At 42.5% G+C, this 17,648-nt stretch overlaps 2 protein-coding genes across 2 annotated transcripts in view; both read left to right on the top strand.

The window, feature by feature from the left end:
- Positions 1–15,960, top strand: part of smg1 (SMG1 nonsense mediated mRNA decay associated PI3K related kinase) — a 125,646-nt gene extending 109,686 nt beyond the window's left edge. Inside the window, exons 52-60 of the mRNA XM_037978496.1 lie at positions 621–758; positions 8,242–8,394; positions 8,831–9,010; positions 10,097–10,324; positions 11,906–12,117; positions 12,195–12,295; positions 13,027–13,203; positions 13,288–13,394; positions 14,850–15,960. Of these exons, the coding sequence (XP_037834424.1) occupies positions 621–758; positions 8,242–8,394; positions 8,831–9,010; positions 10,097–10,324; positions 11,906–12,117; positions 12,195–12,295; positions 13,027–13,203; positions 13,288–13,394; positions 14,850–14,927 (1,374 nt within the window). The 3' untranslated portion in view covers positions 14,928–15,960. The remainder of the gene's footprint in view (positions 1–620; positions 759–8,241; positions 8,395–8,830; positions 9,011–10,096; positions 10,325–11,905; positions 12,118–12,194; positions 12,296–13,026; positions 13,204–13,287; positions 13,395–14,849) is intronic.
- Positions 15,961–16,261: 301 nt separating this feature from the next.
- The window catches only part of hao1 (hydroxyacid oxidase (glycolate oxidase) 1), a 32,868-nt gene continuing 31,481 nt past the window's right edge, over positions 16,262–17,648 (top strand). The window contains exon 1 of the mRNA XM_017439454.3: positions 16,262–16,478. Coding sequence (XP_017294943.1) covers positions 16,342–16,478 — 137 coding nt within the window. The 5' untranslated portion in view covers positions 16,262–16,341. The remainder of the gene's footprint in view (positions 16,479–17,648) is intronic.

Raw genomic sequence — 17,648 nt, forward strand, 5'->3', positions numbered from 1 at the left:
CATCCTGTTGCTGAACCTGGACCTGACCAACTGCAGCAACCCCAGATCATAGCACTGCCCCCACAGGCTTGGACAGTAGGCAACACTTCACCTGCCTCTCTTCTTACCCTGATGCTCCCATCACTCTGGAACAGGGTCCATCTGGACTCATCAGACCACATGACCTTCTTCCATTGCTCCAGAGTCCATCTTTATGCTCCGCAGCAAATTGAAGTCTTTTTTTCCAGTTAGCCTCACTGATTAGTGGTTTTCTTAAGGCTACACAGCTGTTCAGTCCTGATTGTTTGAGTTCCCTTCACATTGTGTGTGGAAATGCTCTTACTTTCACTATTAAACACAGCCTGGAGTTCTACTGTTGTTTTTCTTTGATTTGATTTCACCAAATGTTTAAGTGACCCTTCTCAAACAGACTGACATCTTTTCCACAACCACAGGATGCCTTTCAACATGTTTGTTCTTTAACAACCATGTCGAGATACCAGTGTATCTTTAACGAATGAGATTGTGTGGAGAGACATGAGATATGCATATTATATGACCAGAGATGCACAACCCTAGTATTTAGGATTTGACATTGTCTCATCGTGATTAATAAGTGTTTGTTTGTGTCCTCCTTCCAGTGGCAACATGAGGATGTTCTTGGACCCAGTAATCAATCTTTAGGTGTCAGTATCCTTCCTCGCTCTGTGATCCTCAGCAACATGAAGAAGAAGCTGTACAAGCTGAGTCAGGATGAAGGAGCCATTGTTGCCATTCAAGTAAGTAGTATGTGACATAAATCATCCTTTGTAGTGACTGTTCGCAAGGGAAGGAAATCTACATTTCTTACAATACCATACAGTATGATTTACAAGACATCAGTTTTATCACAATACATCATTCTGATATAATGAAAGTGCTAGACAGTTTTAAAATGAAATGACAAAATATTTTATGTAACTATGATTTCAGAATATCTGGAACAGTTTAAAGTCTTCAGGCATCCCAACATCTTGTAGCTGTAACTTTGTATTCACTGCCAGCTGTTGACATTTAGCTGTTAAGGCCAACTTCTTCTTACCTGTTGTAAATAGCTTGTTAAACAGCCTCAGTTTGGAAAAAAAATAGTTTGATTTTGACAGGACTGGTCTACTAACAGCTGCTAGCCTGAACGCAACCAAGACCAAAGTGGTTTGCTGCCATCTGAAAATGATCCTAATCTCTAAATTTTTGTAGCAGTTCACGCAAATACTGTTTTATAAACCATTAAACTGCTATAAATTTCACATTACAGTTATTTGCACAGTATACTAAAATTATTTATTAGCATAAATGGCACTAACAGTACCGAGATGTAGCACTTCTGGAGCATTCCCGGGGGTTGAGTCCAGCAGGAGTTTCCTTTCTGGTGAAACAACTATGTGATGCAAAATTGTTGGAGGTTTAAAGATTTAAATAAGTGTTCATATTGTACCCCTAGTGGCTCTCAGCATTCAGCTGCAGCTGGCAAAATGAGCTACTTTTTATGGTTTTTGTCTCCAGGAACCAGCATTGAACTTGAATGAAGTTCTATTTCATCCCTACTGACCGCCAGAGGGCTGTGCTAAAAGCACTGAATGTTCCCTTCGCGCTTGCGCCGTTCGAGTAGTAATACCAACAGAGTCACACCTGTGACACGTCGATTTATCACCCAGTCTATATATACTGACGTCATCCGAGGCTCTGTTCCTCATTCCTTCTCCCGTGCGGTTTGTTGCATGGCATCGGCCTTTGGATAATTTTACCGTTGGCGGACGCCTGATTGCCTGTTGGCGGAAGTAGCGGTGAATCCCCCTCCTATGGGCTGCAACGGGTTAATCTTCGTCAAAGGTAATTCTGCTGTTTGTTGGCGATGACAGCATTTGCACCTCCTCTCCCAACTCACAGCTTCTGACTTCTTTGTTTATGTTTGTTTCGCTTTAATTGGTGATGGTAGCTTCTCGCCCCCTCTCCCAGTTTTAGCCAAATTTCTGATTGCAGTTTTTGATCGAGCTAACAGTGTTAGCGTCTTTTTGTTACTTGTTCCGCTTTGATTGGTGACGGTAGCATCTCGCCCCCTCTCCCAATCTGAGCCGTTTTTTTGTCTGCGTTGTGTGTGTTGTGGGGCCACGCTTCAGGCAGATGATGGCCATGATCTGTGCCCTGCCTGCCTTGGGCATGATCACCTGGTGGAAGCGCTGTCAGAGGATTCCTGCATGAACTGCAGTTACATGCCCGTGCTGTGAGGGTGGCCCTGCTAGCCCAATTGCACCCTGAGTGGGATGCTGATCTTCTTCCTTCTGGGCAGGTGGCTCCACCTAGGTGCTCGAAGCTGGTCAGATGGTCGGGTGTTGGCGGGTATGCATGAGTCTATCAAGGCAGGCTTGGATCAAATGCCAGCGGTTGAACCGGCTGTTGCCTCACTCATTGTGTCACCAGATAAAGCTTTGCGTCATGATGTTCGGTGCCCACACACTCAATGTCGTGTTACAGATAAGCTACTCTGTAAAGCTTACAACACTGGGGTGAATGCTGGCCGCCTTGGCAATTCCTTGGCACACCTCATGTTTGCCCTCTCTGCATCCCTTCAGGATGCTGGAGGTGCAACTGCAGTGGTTGGCTTTAATGACGTGGCTTTTCAAGCCTTTGCACTGATGACCTGGGAGCTTGGGCATGTAATGTCAGGCTCGTCGACAGGTCTGGCTGGCGCAGTCTACATTGACTGAAACATGTCGTAGGACCCTGCACAGTGTTTCTGTGGTGCCAGGGGAGTTGTTCGGGTCAGCTGCACTGGAGGCGCTCGAACAAACCGTTCAGGCACGGCAAACTAGACAGCAACTTTCAGGCCTCAGCAAGATTATGCCACCACCCTCTCCTCAGCATACGAGGCGCCCTTCGGCTGGCCCCAGCGTCTGGCCGCTGCCTCAGGGTTGCAATCGATCTGGTGGTTTTTATCCTTGTGCTGTACATCAAAGAGCCAGCAGGGACTTTCGTGGATCAGTCCATCACCCCGCTAGGCGGGCCCAGGCCTCAGACTCTGCCTGCCTGTCCCATTTTGGATCTGAGGGGACTCAATCAGTATCTGAAAGTGCTGCCCTTTCACATGCTTACAACATCAGAGGTTCTTCAGGCTGTTGCAAATGGGGGGTTACATCAATAGATCTCACGGGTGCGTACTTTCATGTGCCCATTGGGGCAGAACATCAACGCTTCCTCAGGTTTGCCTATCATGGCCATTGGCAATTTCGAGTGCTTCCATTCGGAGACTCTCTTTCACCGAGGGTGTTTACTCGGTTTGTGAAAGCAGACCTCTCTCCCCTGCAGGAGTGAAGGTTCTCCCGTACCTCGACGAGTGGCTTCTTTGCGCCTCGTCTCGGGCATGTATCTCTTGGGATACATGTCCCCTGCTCGCTCATGTGTCCCAGTTGGGCCTCTAGGTCAACTTGGAGAAGAGCTGCCTGATTCCATCTTAGACAACCACTTTTCTTGGGGTGATTTTGAATTCACCTTCAATGAGGGCTCATCCATCTGTTCGAAGGGTGAGCAACATACTCCAGTTGGCCAGTCAATTCAGGCTGGACAAGCGGTTCCCTTACATCACCATCATGCAGCTCCTAGGCAAACTGACGGCGGTCACTCGGGTTGTGCCCTTGGGTCTGCTCTTACTGCGCCCTTTGCAGATGTGGCACAACAGCTTTTGCCTGGAACCTAGGCTACACAAGCATCGCAAACTTGTGGTGACATGGTCATATCTTCGTGCCCTGATTACATGGCACTGTGTGGCAACACAGAGCGGTTCAGGGTCGCTGGTGTCGCAGGGATCGCACCAAACACATAAATGTGCTGGAGCTCCATGCTGTACATTTGGCCCTGAGGTGCTTTCTGCCCCGCCTGAAGGGCAGAAATGTTTTAATTTGGTCAGACAACATATCTGTTGACTACCACATCAACCATCAAGGTGGCACCAGGTCAGCACGGCTTCTGAAGGTGTCCAGGGATCTCCTGGAATGGGCCTCTCCACGCCTGTCCACCCTGCGGGTGGTGTATTTGCCAGGACAGCACAACCAGGTCGCAGACTCTTTTTCCTGCCAGGCACCTTCCCTGGGAGAGTGGTCACTTCACAGCGACGTAGTGCACATGATCTGGGACCTATCTGGTCAGGCAGAGGTAGATCTGTTCGCCACGGAGGGGTCGACTCATTGTCCCCTATGGTATTCCATTACAGGGGCATCGGGCGCTCTAGGTCAGGACGCGCTGGCTCATCCTTGGCTGAGGGTCCTTCTGTATGCTTTTCTGCCCCTTCCTCTGATTTGGCCTACCCTTCAGAGAGTTTTCAGCGAAAGCCACAGGTTGTTGCTGGTGGCTTCGTACTGGCCAACATGGCCATGCTTCCCACTACTACGAAGCCTGTGTCACAGCAGCCCCTGGTGTCTTGTGGGGACGGATATGGCACCCCAATCCTCAACGTCTTTGGCTGTGGGTGTGGCCACTGGACGGTTTGGACTGCAGCTGACTGGGTGTTCAGATCACATCAGATGCACCATTTTGAGCACCAGGGCACCCTCTACTCGCCAGCAATATGAAAACAGGTGGCGCCTGTTTTCCCAGTGGTGTTCTCCCCGGAATTAGGATCCAATATGCTGTCAAGTACCAATTATTCTGGAGTTTCTCCAGTCCGTTCTTGATAAAGGCTGCTCTTCTTCGACGCTTAAGGTATATATAGCAGCAATATCATCTACTCTTGCTGGCTTTGATGGCTGTACAGTGGGGAGCCATATCTAGTTTCTTGTTTTCTGCGCGGTGCTCGTAGGTTGCGCCCGCCGGTGGTTCCACAGGCACCAGGTTGGGATCTGCCTTTGGTTCTTGAAGATCTGTGCCATCCTCCATCCGAGCCTTTGCCGCAGGCGGACCTCAAGTGGCTCTCATGTAAGACTGCATTTTTGTTGGCTATTGTCTCAGCTGAGAGAGTTGACGAGCTACATGCTCTTTCTGTCAGTCCTTCATGTCTCAGATGGGTTCCGGATTGCTCTGCTGTTTTCTTTTGGCCCAACTGAATTTGTGCCTAAGGTGCTATCCCGTTCTCATTGTAACCAGCCACTGAGATTGGCAAGGTTTCGGCCTACATCAGGAGTGGCTGGGGATAGGTCCGAATTATTGTGCCCAGTGAGGGCGCTGGAGGCATACATTGCAGCTACTGCAGGTAGACGACGCTCAGACCAGCTGTTCTTGTGTTATAGAGGTCCATGGCTAGGTTGTCCTCTTTCCAAGCAGCGTCTCTCCCACTGGATTATGGATGTCATCTGCCACGCTTACAATGCGGGACGCTGCTCCCTTCCGGTCGGCGTGAAGGCACACTCTACCCGGAGCGTCTCCGCAGCTATGAGGGGGGTTTCGCTGGACATCATATGTGCTGCTGCATCATGGGCTTCACCAAGCATGTTCACCAGATTTTACAGGGTTAATGTGGCCACCCCTCATCCTCTGGGTCAGGTTCTTCTACAAGGGTCCTCAGCATCTACTCAGTGAGTTATGTGCTCAGGATTCCTTGTGACATCACTGGTATTAGTCATAAAGTGCTTTCAGCACCGCCCTCTGGCGGTCACTAGGGATGAAATAGAACGAAAGTCACGTATGTAACTACGGTTCTATGAATCCCGGATGACCGCCAGAGATTCTCTGTCACTCAGAATCCTTGCATTCCGCGAGAAGATTCTGCAGGAACAGAGCCTCGGATGACGTCAGCATATATAGACTGGGTGATCATCCGACGTGTCACAGGTGTGACTCTGTTGGTATTACTACTCGAACGGCACAAGCGCAAAGGGAACATTTAGTGCTTTCAGACCCGCCCTCTGGCGGTCATCCGGAATTCATAATACATACGTAACTTTCGTTTGTAGCCATTTTGATGGTGACAAATGAAAGTAAGGAAATGGCTGGTAAAAAAAGAAAAAAAACTTTATTACATGCATGTTATTAGGTCAAGTGCCCTGATAATCTTCTGCCATCTCATTCTCTTTATGGTGTCACAGCAGTGCAATCTACTGACTTGAATTAGTAACAATATTATAACAGAACATACATGCATTTACTGTATCAATTTCAGAACACAGCAGTAGCTATGCTCTCTCTCTCCTCTGGGCCTTACCCTTGCAGCTTTCCTATGTGAAGTAGTTTAGATAGCTTTGATTACTCCTTGTCTGTTGTGGCACTTTGTTTTCTCTTCATCAAATTGACCACCTTTATGTATCAATGAGATCTGGACTCAAAATTAGATGCTTTTTGGTTTTTTATCTGGCTATAATTTACATAAATTAACTAAAATATTAGCAGATTTTCCCTAAATTCTTGAATAATACCCCATTTAAGTGTGTGCAAACTGTGTGAGGAAATAGTTTTGTTGGGTTGCTCCTCCATGTTGAAAAGGTGAGTAGCACAAACAGTACTTTGCCATCTGCTATTATTAATGTTGTGCATATGCAGAACAGCTGTTGACTGCAGCTGTCTGTGGTGTGCATGTGCAATTTCACACATTGAGACTTATTCTGAAATGCAAATGGGAGTGCCTAAAAATCTCCATTCTGAGAATGGGTTCAGAAAGCTTTGGTTTCAGAAAAAACAGCTCTGGTTGTGTACACAAACAGCTGAACTGCAACAGAAAATCTACAGCATTATGTAAAGGCTAAGCCTTCAAAGACAAACTGGATAGATCTAGTTACTCATTTGCAGAGTATGGAGATGATGACCTTGTTTTTAAATTCAGAGGTGAATAAGTACTGGCAATAGTGGGAAAACTAGATTGCATAACCCCAAAGTTTTATCTATGCGATGTATTAAATTTAATTAATTTTATTTATATAGCACCAATTTACAATAAATGTCATCTCAGGGCACTGTACAAAAACATTCACATACATTCTAAAATGCAAATTAGTTTCCCATACTGAGCAAATACAACAGGACAAATCCTCCAGCAGAACCAGGCTCAGGATAGGAGACCATTTAGTGCATCACAATGACCATTCTAAAGGGATAGTCTGGTCAATTTTGAAGTGATGTTCTATCTAATAGTTATCAGTATTTATTACCTCATTAGCTGTGACATTAGTCATAGAGCACAAAGTATAGATAAAAAGGCAAATGTCTTCATCCAGGCTAGGGCTTTGTATATCTAAATGAGGGCCTGTTTCTGTTTTCCAGGTTTATAAAACAACTCTTTTTCAAAAACTGCAAAAAAGTGTAAAAGTGAAAGATTCTAATTCAGTTTATTTTTATTATATTTACAACAAACTGGAGAAATCTGATCTCTCCTTTTCTCTCATCAGAACTCTGGCAGCAGCATTTTGGATCAACTGAAGACTTTTTAAAAACATTTTTGGACACCCAGATTATAAAGAATTACAAAAGCCCAGCCTAGATGTGATAAATGCATGGACCAGTTTTTCTGCATCATTTTAGGAAAAGATGTTTCTAGTTAAAGTAGTTTTACGCAGGTGGAAGAAAGCTGTCCTGGTAACATTTTTTAATGTGGGCGTTAAAAGACATGAAAAAGAACACCAAGGTTATTTACATTAGAACTGAAGGCCAATTTTATGTCATTCAGTGGAAGTGAAAAGCTGCAAATTTTGTTTTTAAAATGCTCAGGTCCAAAAACCATAACATCTGTCTTGTCTGAGTTTAAAAGTAGAAAATTAGGAGTCATCTTGGTTTTAATGCCTCTAAGACAAGTTTGTAATTGAAGTAACTGATTGGACTCATCAGGTTTTATGGATAAATATAACAGTGTGATCAGTATAACAATGAAAATTGATCTTGTGCTGTCTAATTTTAATAACTTTATCTAAAGAAAGCATATATAAGATTGAGTATTGGTTTGGTCCAAGTAATAAGTCAGAGTAATTCAGAGAATTCAGACAAATATTGAGAGTAAGGGACTGGTGGATGATAAAAAATAACAAATAAAAGTGTTTTTTTCTGATTTCCCTTTTGGATGAGAAAAACTGATTAACAAATTATAACTAATAATTGGCATTAAACAATAATCCTGACTGTGAAAAAAGCTGTTTTTACAAAAACTGTTGTAGCCAGGTTTCTGTTTGACAAAATAAATCACTATGATGATCTTTTATTAAATCATTGACAAACAGACCTTGATAAGAGAAATCATATTTTCAGTAATTCACAATTATTGCTTTTAGTTTTTTAAATCTTTTATTTTATTGATCTGATCTACATTGTTTGCAGGAGAAGCTGGCATCTCTGGAGTCCAGCATTGAGCAGCGCCTCAAGTGGGCTGGTGGAGCCAACCCAGCACTGACGCCCGTCCTGCAGGACTTTGAGATGACCATCAGAGACAGGCGAGCCATGGTAGCTAGAGACAACCAGCGCACCAGCCAGGTAACACCGCCCCCTTATTATCCACAGCATTTGGTATTTAACCAGTGTTTTAAAACATCTATTTATCTTGATTTGTCTTGCTATTTTTACTTTGTAAATGCTGACTCAGCTTTGACACAATTATATTCTTGTTTATTTTTCCAAATGTTTTTTGCGATCAAAGTGCTTCTGCATACTTTGTGCTATTTTAGTTGTTCATAAATCAAAATATTCCGCTTATTAGGGAGAGGAGGAACATTTTTTTTCCAGCTGTTAGCTTTTTACTAACCTTTGGATATTTATAACTAGTGTTCTGCTTTTTTTAGCATTACCGACTCAATTTTAGCTTCTTTAACAAATTTCAGCAATCATTCAGCACTCAGCATTCGCTATATTTTCATAGAAAATGCTGTTTCATTATTTTTATGTTATTATTATTATGCAATTTATTTTTCAGGTTACTTTCTTGTGCTCCTCCATCCTTAACTTTGAAGGCCTTCGGACCCGATCCCCTGAGGCTCTCAGCATGGATGCAGCCCTGTTTGAGCTGCTGAAACGTTGCCAGCAGACCTGCTCATATGCTGCCCAGTTCAGCAGCACTGTATCTGCACTGGAGCTCCAACTTTTACACAGACTGGTGATTTTAACCACTGACCTCTAAACAATCTGTTATCTTATCATGGTTTATTTTCTTAAATCTTAATAGTATCAGGTTCATAACATGTTAAAGTCTTTTGTTTGTTTGTTTGTTTCTCTTTTTGTTTTTGTTTATGTTTCGTCAGTCAATTGATTTCAGAACTCATTTTACTATGAAAGCAGAATAATTATCAAAACCTAAAATAAAAAAAATACTTCACTTTAATTTTACCAGCTCATTAAAGGTGACTTATAACTCAAAATTCACTTTTTGCATGTTTTTATACTTCCGTTTGGGTTTCTACTGCTTCTAGAAACAGTCCAAAGGGGAAAAAAACACCCAGCTGTTTTTCAGCTATAAGTAAATGTTTTCTGGTGTCTGCAAAACGACCTGTTTCAAAAACCTCAGGATTGTTGCCTCACAGTCTCCGTTACCTAGCAACCCCAAGCCCAGCCCAGCTCCTCACCTAGTAACCCAAGTGGAGCTCCTCCCACTTTATTACAAGAAGACCATCACGTTAGTTCTGCTGGTTTGACAGCTGAATATTATCTGCTGGGAAAGGAAAATGTTCTGTTGTCGGCTACAATATAGAACATGTGTCTGTATTGCAGCTGTCCCGACCCGCTACCAGTCGGGTTTCAGACCACTGATTGCTGCTCTCCTACTCAACAAATGTTGGTTCAGAACCGCTAAGTGCCCCTGGCCCAAAGTCAGAATCCTCAGAGTTTGAATTAACAACAATATAAATGTGTGTCAGATCCGCAGCGAGAGTACATTTAAAAACTTCAGAGAGTTTTTATGTTTGGAGTTGGGACTGAGTTGGGGGCGTGGCCAACAGCAGCTTATTTGCATAATAGTGATGTAGCCCTAAAACCGCTCATTCTGAAATGAGCTCAAAACAGGCAGAACTGATCAGGTGAAATCTCAATATCTGAGAATGATTTTGTGTATTAAATGTGATGAAGATGTTTTGTATAGACCACAGACCTGTCCTAACTTGTTCAAGGAAGCATAGTAGGTCCCCTTTAACAGAACTTTGTGTTTTCACGTGATCTCTGTTGTTCAGCTCTTTGTTTGTTATTCCAGGGACCAGTGGCTGACCTATCAATAGGCAGTCCTGATTGGCTGAGCTGTGGCCAGAGACAGCTGGAGGAGGAGCTGGGTATGGAGCGGAGGAATCAGGAGGAGCGGGAGCAGCAGCTTGAAGCTTGTGGGGAGACGCTGCAGCTGCTGGTTGACTCCATTAAAACTATTCTCTCCAACCACAACCGTTTACTGGCTGATGTCAAGCACCTGCTTAGAGGCATGGCAAAGGTACATGCAAGGCCCAACACGTTGCTTTTTTGGCCTTATGCAAGTAATTGAATGGAAGTGTGCATTTGATTCTAGGGCTGCCACTAACAGTTTATTTTAAATAACTGTTTTTTTTTTGTTTTTGTTTTACCAAAAATCAAACTCTACAATTTATTTTAGGTGGTTTTATTTTTATTAGTTAACATTCAGTTTTTGTTTACCACAAAATAAAATGTAAACAAAGATTTGCAAATGAAATGGTAAAATATTGGTTTATAATTCCAACTCTTGCATGACAAATAACTTATTCTGTTTTTAAACCTAAAAAGTCTGAATATTCATCATGTTGTAAGGATACTGTTGGTAAGAACTGTTTTAAACTTAGAAGAGAAATCCTTATGCAGAAATTCTGTCGCTTCACTTTGTTTTTGTCTTCAGAAAGAGGAGAGAAACAAATACAGCAGCTAATTAAAGTGTAATAAAGGAGACTGGAACATTCAGATGTTCTTTTAACTTGACTACACTTTTCACATCATACTTGTGAATTGTGTTTATTAATTGTATATATTATAAATACATCAGGATGTGTTTCTCCTGCTACAGTGGACAAAAAGAGATCATCAATCTTTTCTTTTAGCATTTTACTTAAATTAGCATTCCTTAAACCAATAGAGAATAAGAGGACATATTCTAGTCTAAAACTTTCCTCAAAAATGTATTCACTGAAAAACGTAGCAAACAGACAACCCGTCTACCTTCATGAAGAGCATCTAGCAGCTTACAGTTTTTTGTGTTTCCTGCCTGCTCTCGAGTGCATCACATTTTATCTGCTGTGGTAATCTAAGGAAACCTTGCAGATCATACAAGCAATCCTTTTATTGTCAGCTAGTTTAAATACTCCCATACTTCAACCTCCTTTGGACTTTTAAAACTTTTATAACCCAAATCTTTTGACTATGTAGCAGTTGTGGACTCTGCTTTTCCGACATGATATTTTGTAACTGAGCTCAGATAGAGTCAACTATAACTGATGTATGCAGTGCATACTAGTGCAGTTATTTCAGTTTGTTTCAATTGAAATGTTGAAGTAATTGGGCTGGAACAGTGGTGCAGCAGTGCAGTAGTTAGAGCTGTCACCTCACAACAAGAAAGTTACAGATTTGCCTTCCACCTGGGGCCTTTCTGTGTGGAATTTACATGTTTACCCCATGCACGCATGGGTTTATGGGTTTTCTCCAGGTATTCTGGTTTCCTCCCACATACATGTTAGATTCATTGGTAACTAATTTGTCACTAGGTGTGACAGCGTGAGTGGTTGTTTGTCTCTGTGTCCCTGTGATGCACTTGTGATCTGTCCAGAGTACACCCCGCACAATGACCACTGGAGATAGGCATCAGCACCCCCCCAACCCTGCACAGAAAACGAATGAAGGAAATGGATGTTTAAGGAATTAAAGATCAATTAAAAATATTGATGCAGAAATATTGTCATATGTGATGATTAATTAGCCTGACTAGTCACACCATTTAAAACAAAAAGTCTTACTCAACCTGTGAATTGTATTTGCAAGCCTGTACTCATCTGTTCCTTCTGTCATTTAGGATGAGGAGGCAGCGTTGGCAGATGGTGAAGAGGTGGCATATGAGGGGAGTGTACGTCACTACCTGTTGGAGTACAAAGCCTGGCAAGACAACATCCAGCTGGTTTTATTCACTGTGGTTCAAGCCAGTGGGCAGCATCGCAACCAGGAGCAGCTTGATCTACTGGAGGAGATCCCTGCTACCCTGAAGGAGCTGCACACCCAGAGCCAGAGGTAGACACACAAACCTGCTTCTTCTATTTCCTGTCAGTGAATCAGTTCCTGATTTGTGATTACCTCTGTCACAACAGTGTTTACAATGGTCTGGTGGGCTTTGCCTCCCCTCTGGTGACAGACAGAGAAGCTGAGTGTACCAGTCCTGTTTCTTCAGCTCAAACAAGCTTTGCAGCAGGTATGGAACAAAAACTTTAGTTTGTTTCCCTAAAAATGGTGATTGACTCGACTGCAGGATGTACTTCAGCATCATGTGCAAAGATTTGAATGGATTTCCTGCTGAAAACAATGTAAAAAATCCAGCTGTATGAAACTGTGTGTATTCATGAATCTGAGAAAATTTTCTTTGTGCATCTGGAATAAAATAAAATTCTCCGTCACCATAACAGATTTTTGTCATTTAGAATGTGGCCTGGGCGGATTTCTGTCACCTGTAAAAATGAGAAGGAATAAAATGTGTTTTTGTTATGGTCCTGTTAAAGCCATCCAGTCTAATTATAATACAGGGATTCAGCTGACACTGTTTCAACAAATAAAAGCAAACCTTTATCTGAAGGTCATTAGAGCTCCACCACTGTGCTGACGGGTAGTATGAGGTGTTTGTTTTGATAAGCTGTGTTTGGGTTTCTGCAAACATGCTGTTGTTCTTTCCATGGTCAAACATCTGTACTCTGATCTTGTCTGTCTAAAGAATATTGTTCTAGATGTCTGAGGTTTGCTCAAATCCTTCATTTAAACCTTAACCAAGGATGGCTGAATCTTGTCTCATCTAAACCTGGTTTGACGAGTCCATTGATTTTAGTAACTGATGTCTCAAACCATAGGAATGAAATAAGGTTTCATTTTAGAGTGAAAACTAGTTCTATTGTCTGTCTGTTTTACACAATATTGTATATTGTTTGGTTTCAGCTCTCAGATGCAGTGGAGTGAAGACCCAGCCAGATTCAATGTCCCAGAATGCACGCAAAGTGGTGCCACGTAACTTGGGAACTCCCACTGATACCCCGCCTAGCACTCTACTGATGAACAGCAAATGTCTCAACCCCAGTCCAAAGAGGGCTGTACGAGACCCTAAAACAGGACGAGGTACTGCTCTTCACTCTTGGCAAACTCTGCTGTTGGCACCACATATTTTCAAACCAAACAGACTTTTTTCATTCTTTGTTGCAGCTGTTCAAGAGAGGAACTCGTATGCAGTCAGTGTGTGGAAGAGAGTTAAAGCCAAGCTGGAGGGCAGAGACATCGATCCCAACAGGAGGATGAGTGTCACAGAGCAGGTAACACACAACACACTCCATCTTTTATCATGTAGTTAGGCCTTAAACCTTTTCCTCTCATTCCATATCGTCACTGAATGTGTGCGTGTGTGAAATCATGTCCAGTTGATTGAGATAACCACTGGATTTCTTTTAAGCTGTAGAATTATCTTAAAAGATCAAGTAAAATCAAAGTCAGTACCTAAACTACAACAACATTTGAAACACATGATTACCTATTACAGATTAGGTTAAAAAAGAAAAAATTATATTGACTTGTGCACAAGCAGGCAGCAAGGTGGAGCAGTAGACAACAAGGCACTAAATAGCAAATACAGCTAGTGTGGGGCTGAAAGGGTTTAGTGTATTGCAATTAGTTGTGTAAACTGACCCAAAACTACATGGGGTGTTTCATTCCTCAGCTTCCCAAAGGACAAGAAGGTTTAATGGATGTGGTTAGTTTAGCTCCAGGTGAAAATTAAAGCCCAGTGTCTGGTGACTGACTGTGCAGTGAACGTTTTGAAGAGGACCACCTGAAATACAAACCTTCACCAGCACCCTCCATTTGACTGGCACCTCTTGTTTCCTGCCGTCTGATTGACACCGGCAGCCTCGAGCTTTCCACATGGGAAACTCCCGTCTGTCTGACATTATTGGTCACGTAGAATTTTTGAAGCCAGACATCGCACACTCAGGATGTGCAGCTGTACCAATAATATGAAAGTCACATACCCTCCCAGCTCCCCAACAGGATGTCACGCTCTCAGATACAGTGTACCATCACACTTTTATTAAAGCCTCAAATAACAAATTGAAACTAAATGTGTTTTTAAAAATGCATATTTGATCAGCAAGGTAAGAGCTACATGAATCAACAAAAATAAACACCTGAACAGAATCATCTTAGGTGTATTTATTTTGTAGTGTCCCATTCATTTACACAGAGGCCTTGGACTTTAAAATTGTACTGTTTGTTTATGGTGACTTCAACTTCCAGCTTCCAGCCTTTACCCTAGTTATTGTTATTCTCAGAAAGTAACACAAGCAAAGAAACTGAAATGATCAAAGCAGTAGCTAAAAGCTAAAATTAGTAAAATACTAAATTTTAAAATTTGCAAATAATAAGTCATAGAAAACTATTCTCAGTCAAGCTGAACATTTTGATGTATGAACAGTTAAAATAGCACAAAGTTTGCAAAAGTTTCATTGCAAGAAATGTATGAAGTATAAACAGGAAAAAAGTTCTGTGAACGCTGGCTCAGAATCAACATTATAATATTAAAAATCTTCAAGAACAAATACCATGAGGTTTGGTGGATGGGTGGAGTACAGAGTAATAGTTTTTTTTATTTAAAATTCACTCCATTTTACTTGTATTTTACTGTTCTTGTCCACATTTTCACTGTAAAGGTGAGCCCCTGCCACCCTACACAGTCTGTAAGTGTCTAAAGCTGCTGTCTTGTCATGTTGTTGCAGGTTGATGTTGTGATTAAAGAGGCTACCAACATGGACAACCTGGCCCAGTTATATGAGGGTTGGACAGCTTGGGTGTGAGCACTACGCTGTTTCATGTCTTTGGTCCAGCGAAGGCTTGAAGATCCACCATAGTCCTGCGGGGCTTGGGTGTCAGAAGAGTAGCACCGGGCCACCCAAGGAGGAGGAAACGGGAGGCGGATGCTTCGTCCGCCCTTCCAAACTCCCGGGCAACCAAACTGGGGCAGCAACCTCGTGGCATCGCTGCAACCACACTCCCCTGCAACCACCGGCGATCAGGCTAACACAGTACTTAGTGGGCCTGCAGACCCACCCTCCTTTTCAGGGTGTGGGTGGGCTAAAACCGGTGGTGGGGAGAGGGGGAAAGGAGAGGAAAGGCCTCCTCACCCTTCGACTTGGAAATTCCTTCCCCTCTTACCTGCATAGCTCACTTTGAAGTTGTACCTATAAACATCCCTGCATCCGTCTGAGGGCAGGATGAACAAGTGAGCCCTTTCCCTCTGAAGTAGTCTTCAGGGAGGACTGTACCAGGGTCCAATCTCAGATGGACAGGACATTTCCATGGGCACTCTTTCTTTTCACCTTTCTCTTCTGTGACATGTGATTCTGATTGGCCGGTGAACAAGATGATGGGTGTGAACAATAAAAACAAAGGTTGAACAGGATTCTTCAGTGAAACCTGAACATGTGCTTTGATTAGAAAACAGTGATGATCTGAGTGTTGTCAAATTTGAACAGATACACAAATAGTAGAAATATTGTCTGTTTGTGGATTAAACTGAAACAACCTATCGCCTGAAATAGTTTTGGAAGGCTTCTAAATGAGAATAAAAACCGTTAGTTACCACAAGATGAGAACCTCTAAGTTTTTCATTAAGTCTGGATCTTTAGTCTGTGTTGTGTTTTGTAACTATTTGTAGGAATAGACTTCTTTTTTCCCTTTCCTTTTTTTGACTTGCCTGTTGCATTTTATGAATCTTGACTAATCTAGTTTTACATTTTTATTATGTTTGTGGTGATGGTGAAACATGTTAACTCTTAAAGTTTTTATTGAATTTTGTTGGATGCCAAATAAACGTGGAACTGAGAAGTGTAAAGTGTTTTATTTAATGGTTTGGAACATCTAAACCACATTGTTCATTTAACAGACTGGACTGCAGCACAGTTTCTGATCCATCAGCAGGTTTATCTGCACTTTAATGGGATGATGCAAACTACGCAGGCAGCGTCATTTTTCCATAACATGGTAACAAAAAAAACACGATATGAAACCTCACATAATCTATAGTCATAACCACTGTTAATCTTGTGTAAATGAAGGTGAAACTTTACATAAACGTCATGAAGGGGTTTCATGTCGATAAAACGCCTCCAGCAGCTGGTTAATGATTACAACTGCTTTGCTTATTTACAGCTGATCCCCTCGTTGCAGGTTAGACTAACAGGGAGCAGGTTTGTATTGGTACTAACAGACATGTCTCAGCAGTGTGTGTGCGTCGCAGACTTTGAGAAGGAAGCCAGGAGAGTTCTTCCTAAGGCTGTATATGACTATTACCGCTCCGGAGCTGATGGACAGAACACACTGGCTGACAACGTGGCAGCCTTTAACAGGTACAGCTCAACACACCGATGAATTTTAGCTCGAGGGCAAAGGTTTAAAGTGTGTCAACAGTTTGAATTCTCAGACAGTAGCCTTTTGATTTTTACCTAAAAGCTTGTAAACTGCATTTTTCTTGTTGTGATCTTAAAACCCTGAGTATTTGTTAAAGCATGTTTACAGCAACTGATAAAATAAACTCCTAGCATTTCTCAAAGGAATGCATATTGTCCGCTATTTTTTATGCCAGACTTCTAAACCAAGATGCTGTCAGAGCACCAGAGATGACCAAACTGATAAAATGCTCCAGTTTTATTCAAGTTTATTTACAACCTCAATTCCAAAAAAGTTGGGAGTTTGAGTAAAATGTAAATATAGACAGAATGTAATGATTTGTAAATGTCAAACTTATTTTTTAATTACAATGGAACATGGTAACCTTACTTAAACTAAACAATTATACTATTTCTCTAGGGGGGGAGAAGAATAGTTTTGAATTTGATAGCAGGGACAAGAAAGAGCTGTTAAGAGTATAAATTACCAGCTGGATGAGCATTTTGCAACTGATTTGATTAATTGGTAACAGGTTAGTTGTAGACCTTGCTGCACGGGCTCAGGAACACTTCCACAAATCACAGTTTGTCGTCCCATCCACACAAGCTGGTTATAGCTCTATCATGCAAAGACAAACCCAAATATGTGAACACCACCCAGAAACACCACAATCTTCTCTGGGCCAAATCTCATTTAAAATGAACAAAGGCAAAGTGGAAAAACGTCTGTGGCGAGATAAATCAAAATTAGTAATTTTTGGAAATCACAGACACTGCATCCTCTGTACTGAAAAGAAGAGGGACCATCTGGCCTATTATCAACACACACTTCAAAATCCTGCCTCTCTGATGCCTCTCGACGTGGAGGAGCAGCGGCTCGACTCTGAGTCCCTCCCGGATGACCGAGCTTCTCACCCTATCTCTAAGGGAGAGCCCAGACACCCTGTGGAGGAAACTCATTTCAGCCGCTTGTATTCACGATCTCATTCTTTCAGTCACTACCCAAAGCTCGTGACCATAGATGAGGGTAGGAACGTAGATCGACCGGTAAATCGAGAGCTTCGCTTTTTGACTCAGCTCTCTCTTCACCACGACAGATCGGTACAGCGCCTGCTTCACTGCAGACGCTGC

The sequence above is a fragment of the Kryptolebias marmoratus genome, linkage group LG12 (assembly GCF_001649575.2).
Source record: "Kryptolebias marmoratus isolate JLee-2015 linkage group LG12, ASM164957v2, whole genome shotgun sequence".
NCBI classification, from domain to species: domain Eukaryota; kingdom Metazoa; phylum Chordata; class Actinopteri; order Cyprinodontiformes; family Rivulidae; genus Kryptolebias; species Kryptolebias marmoratus.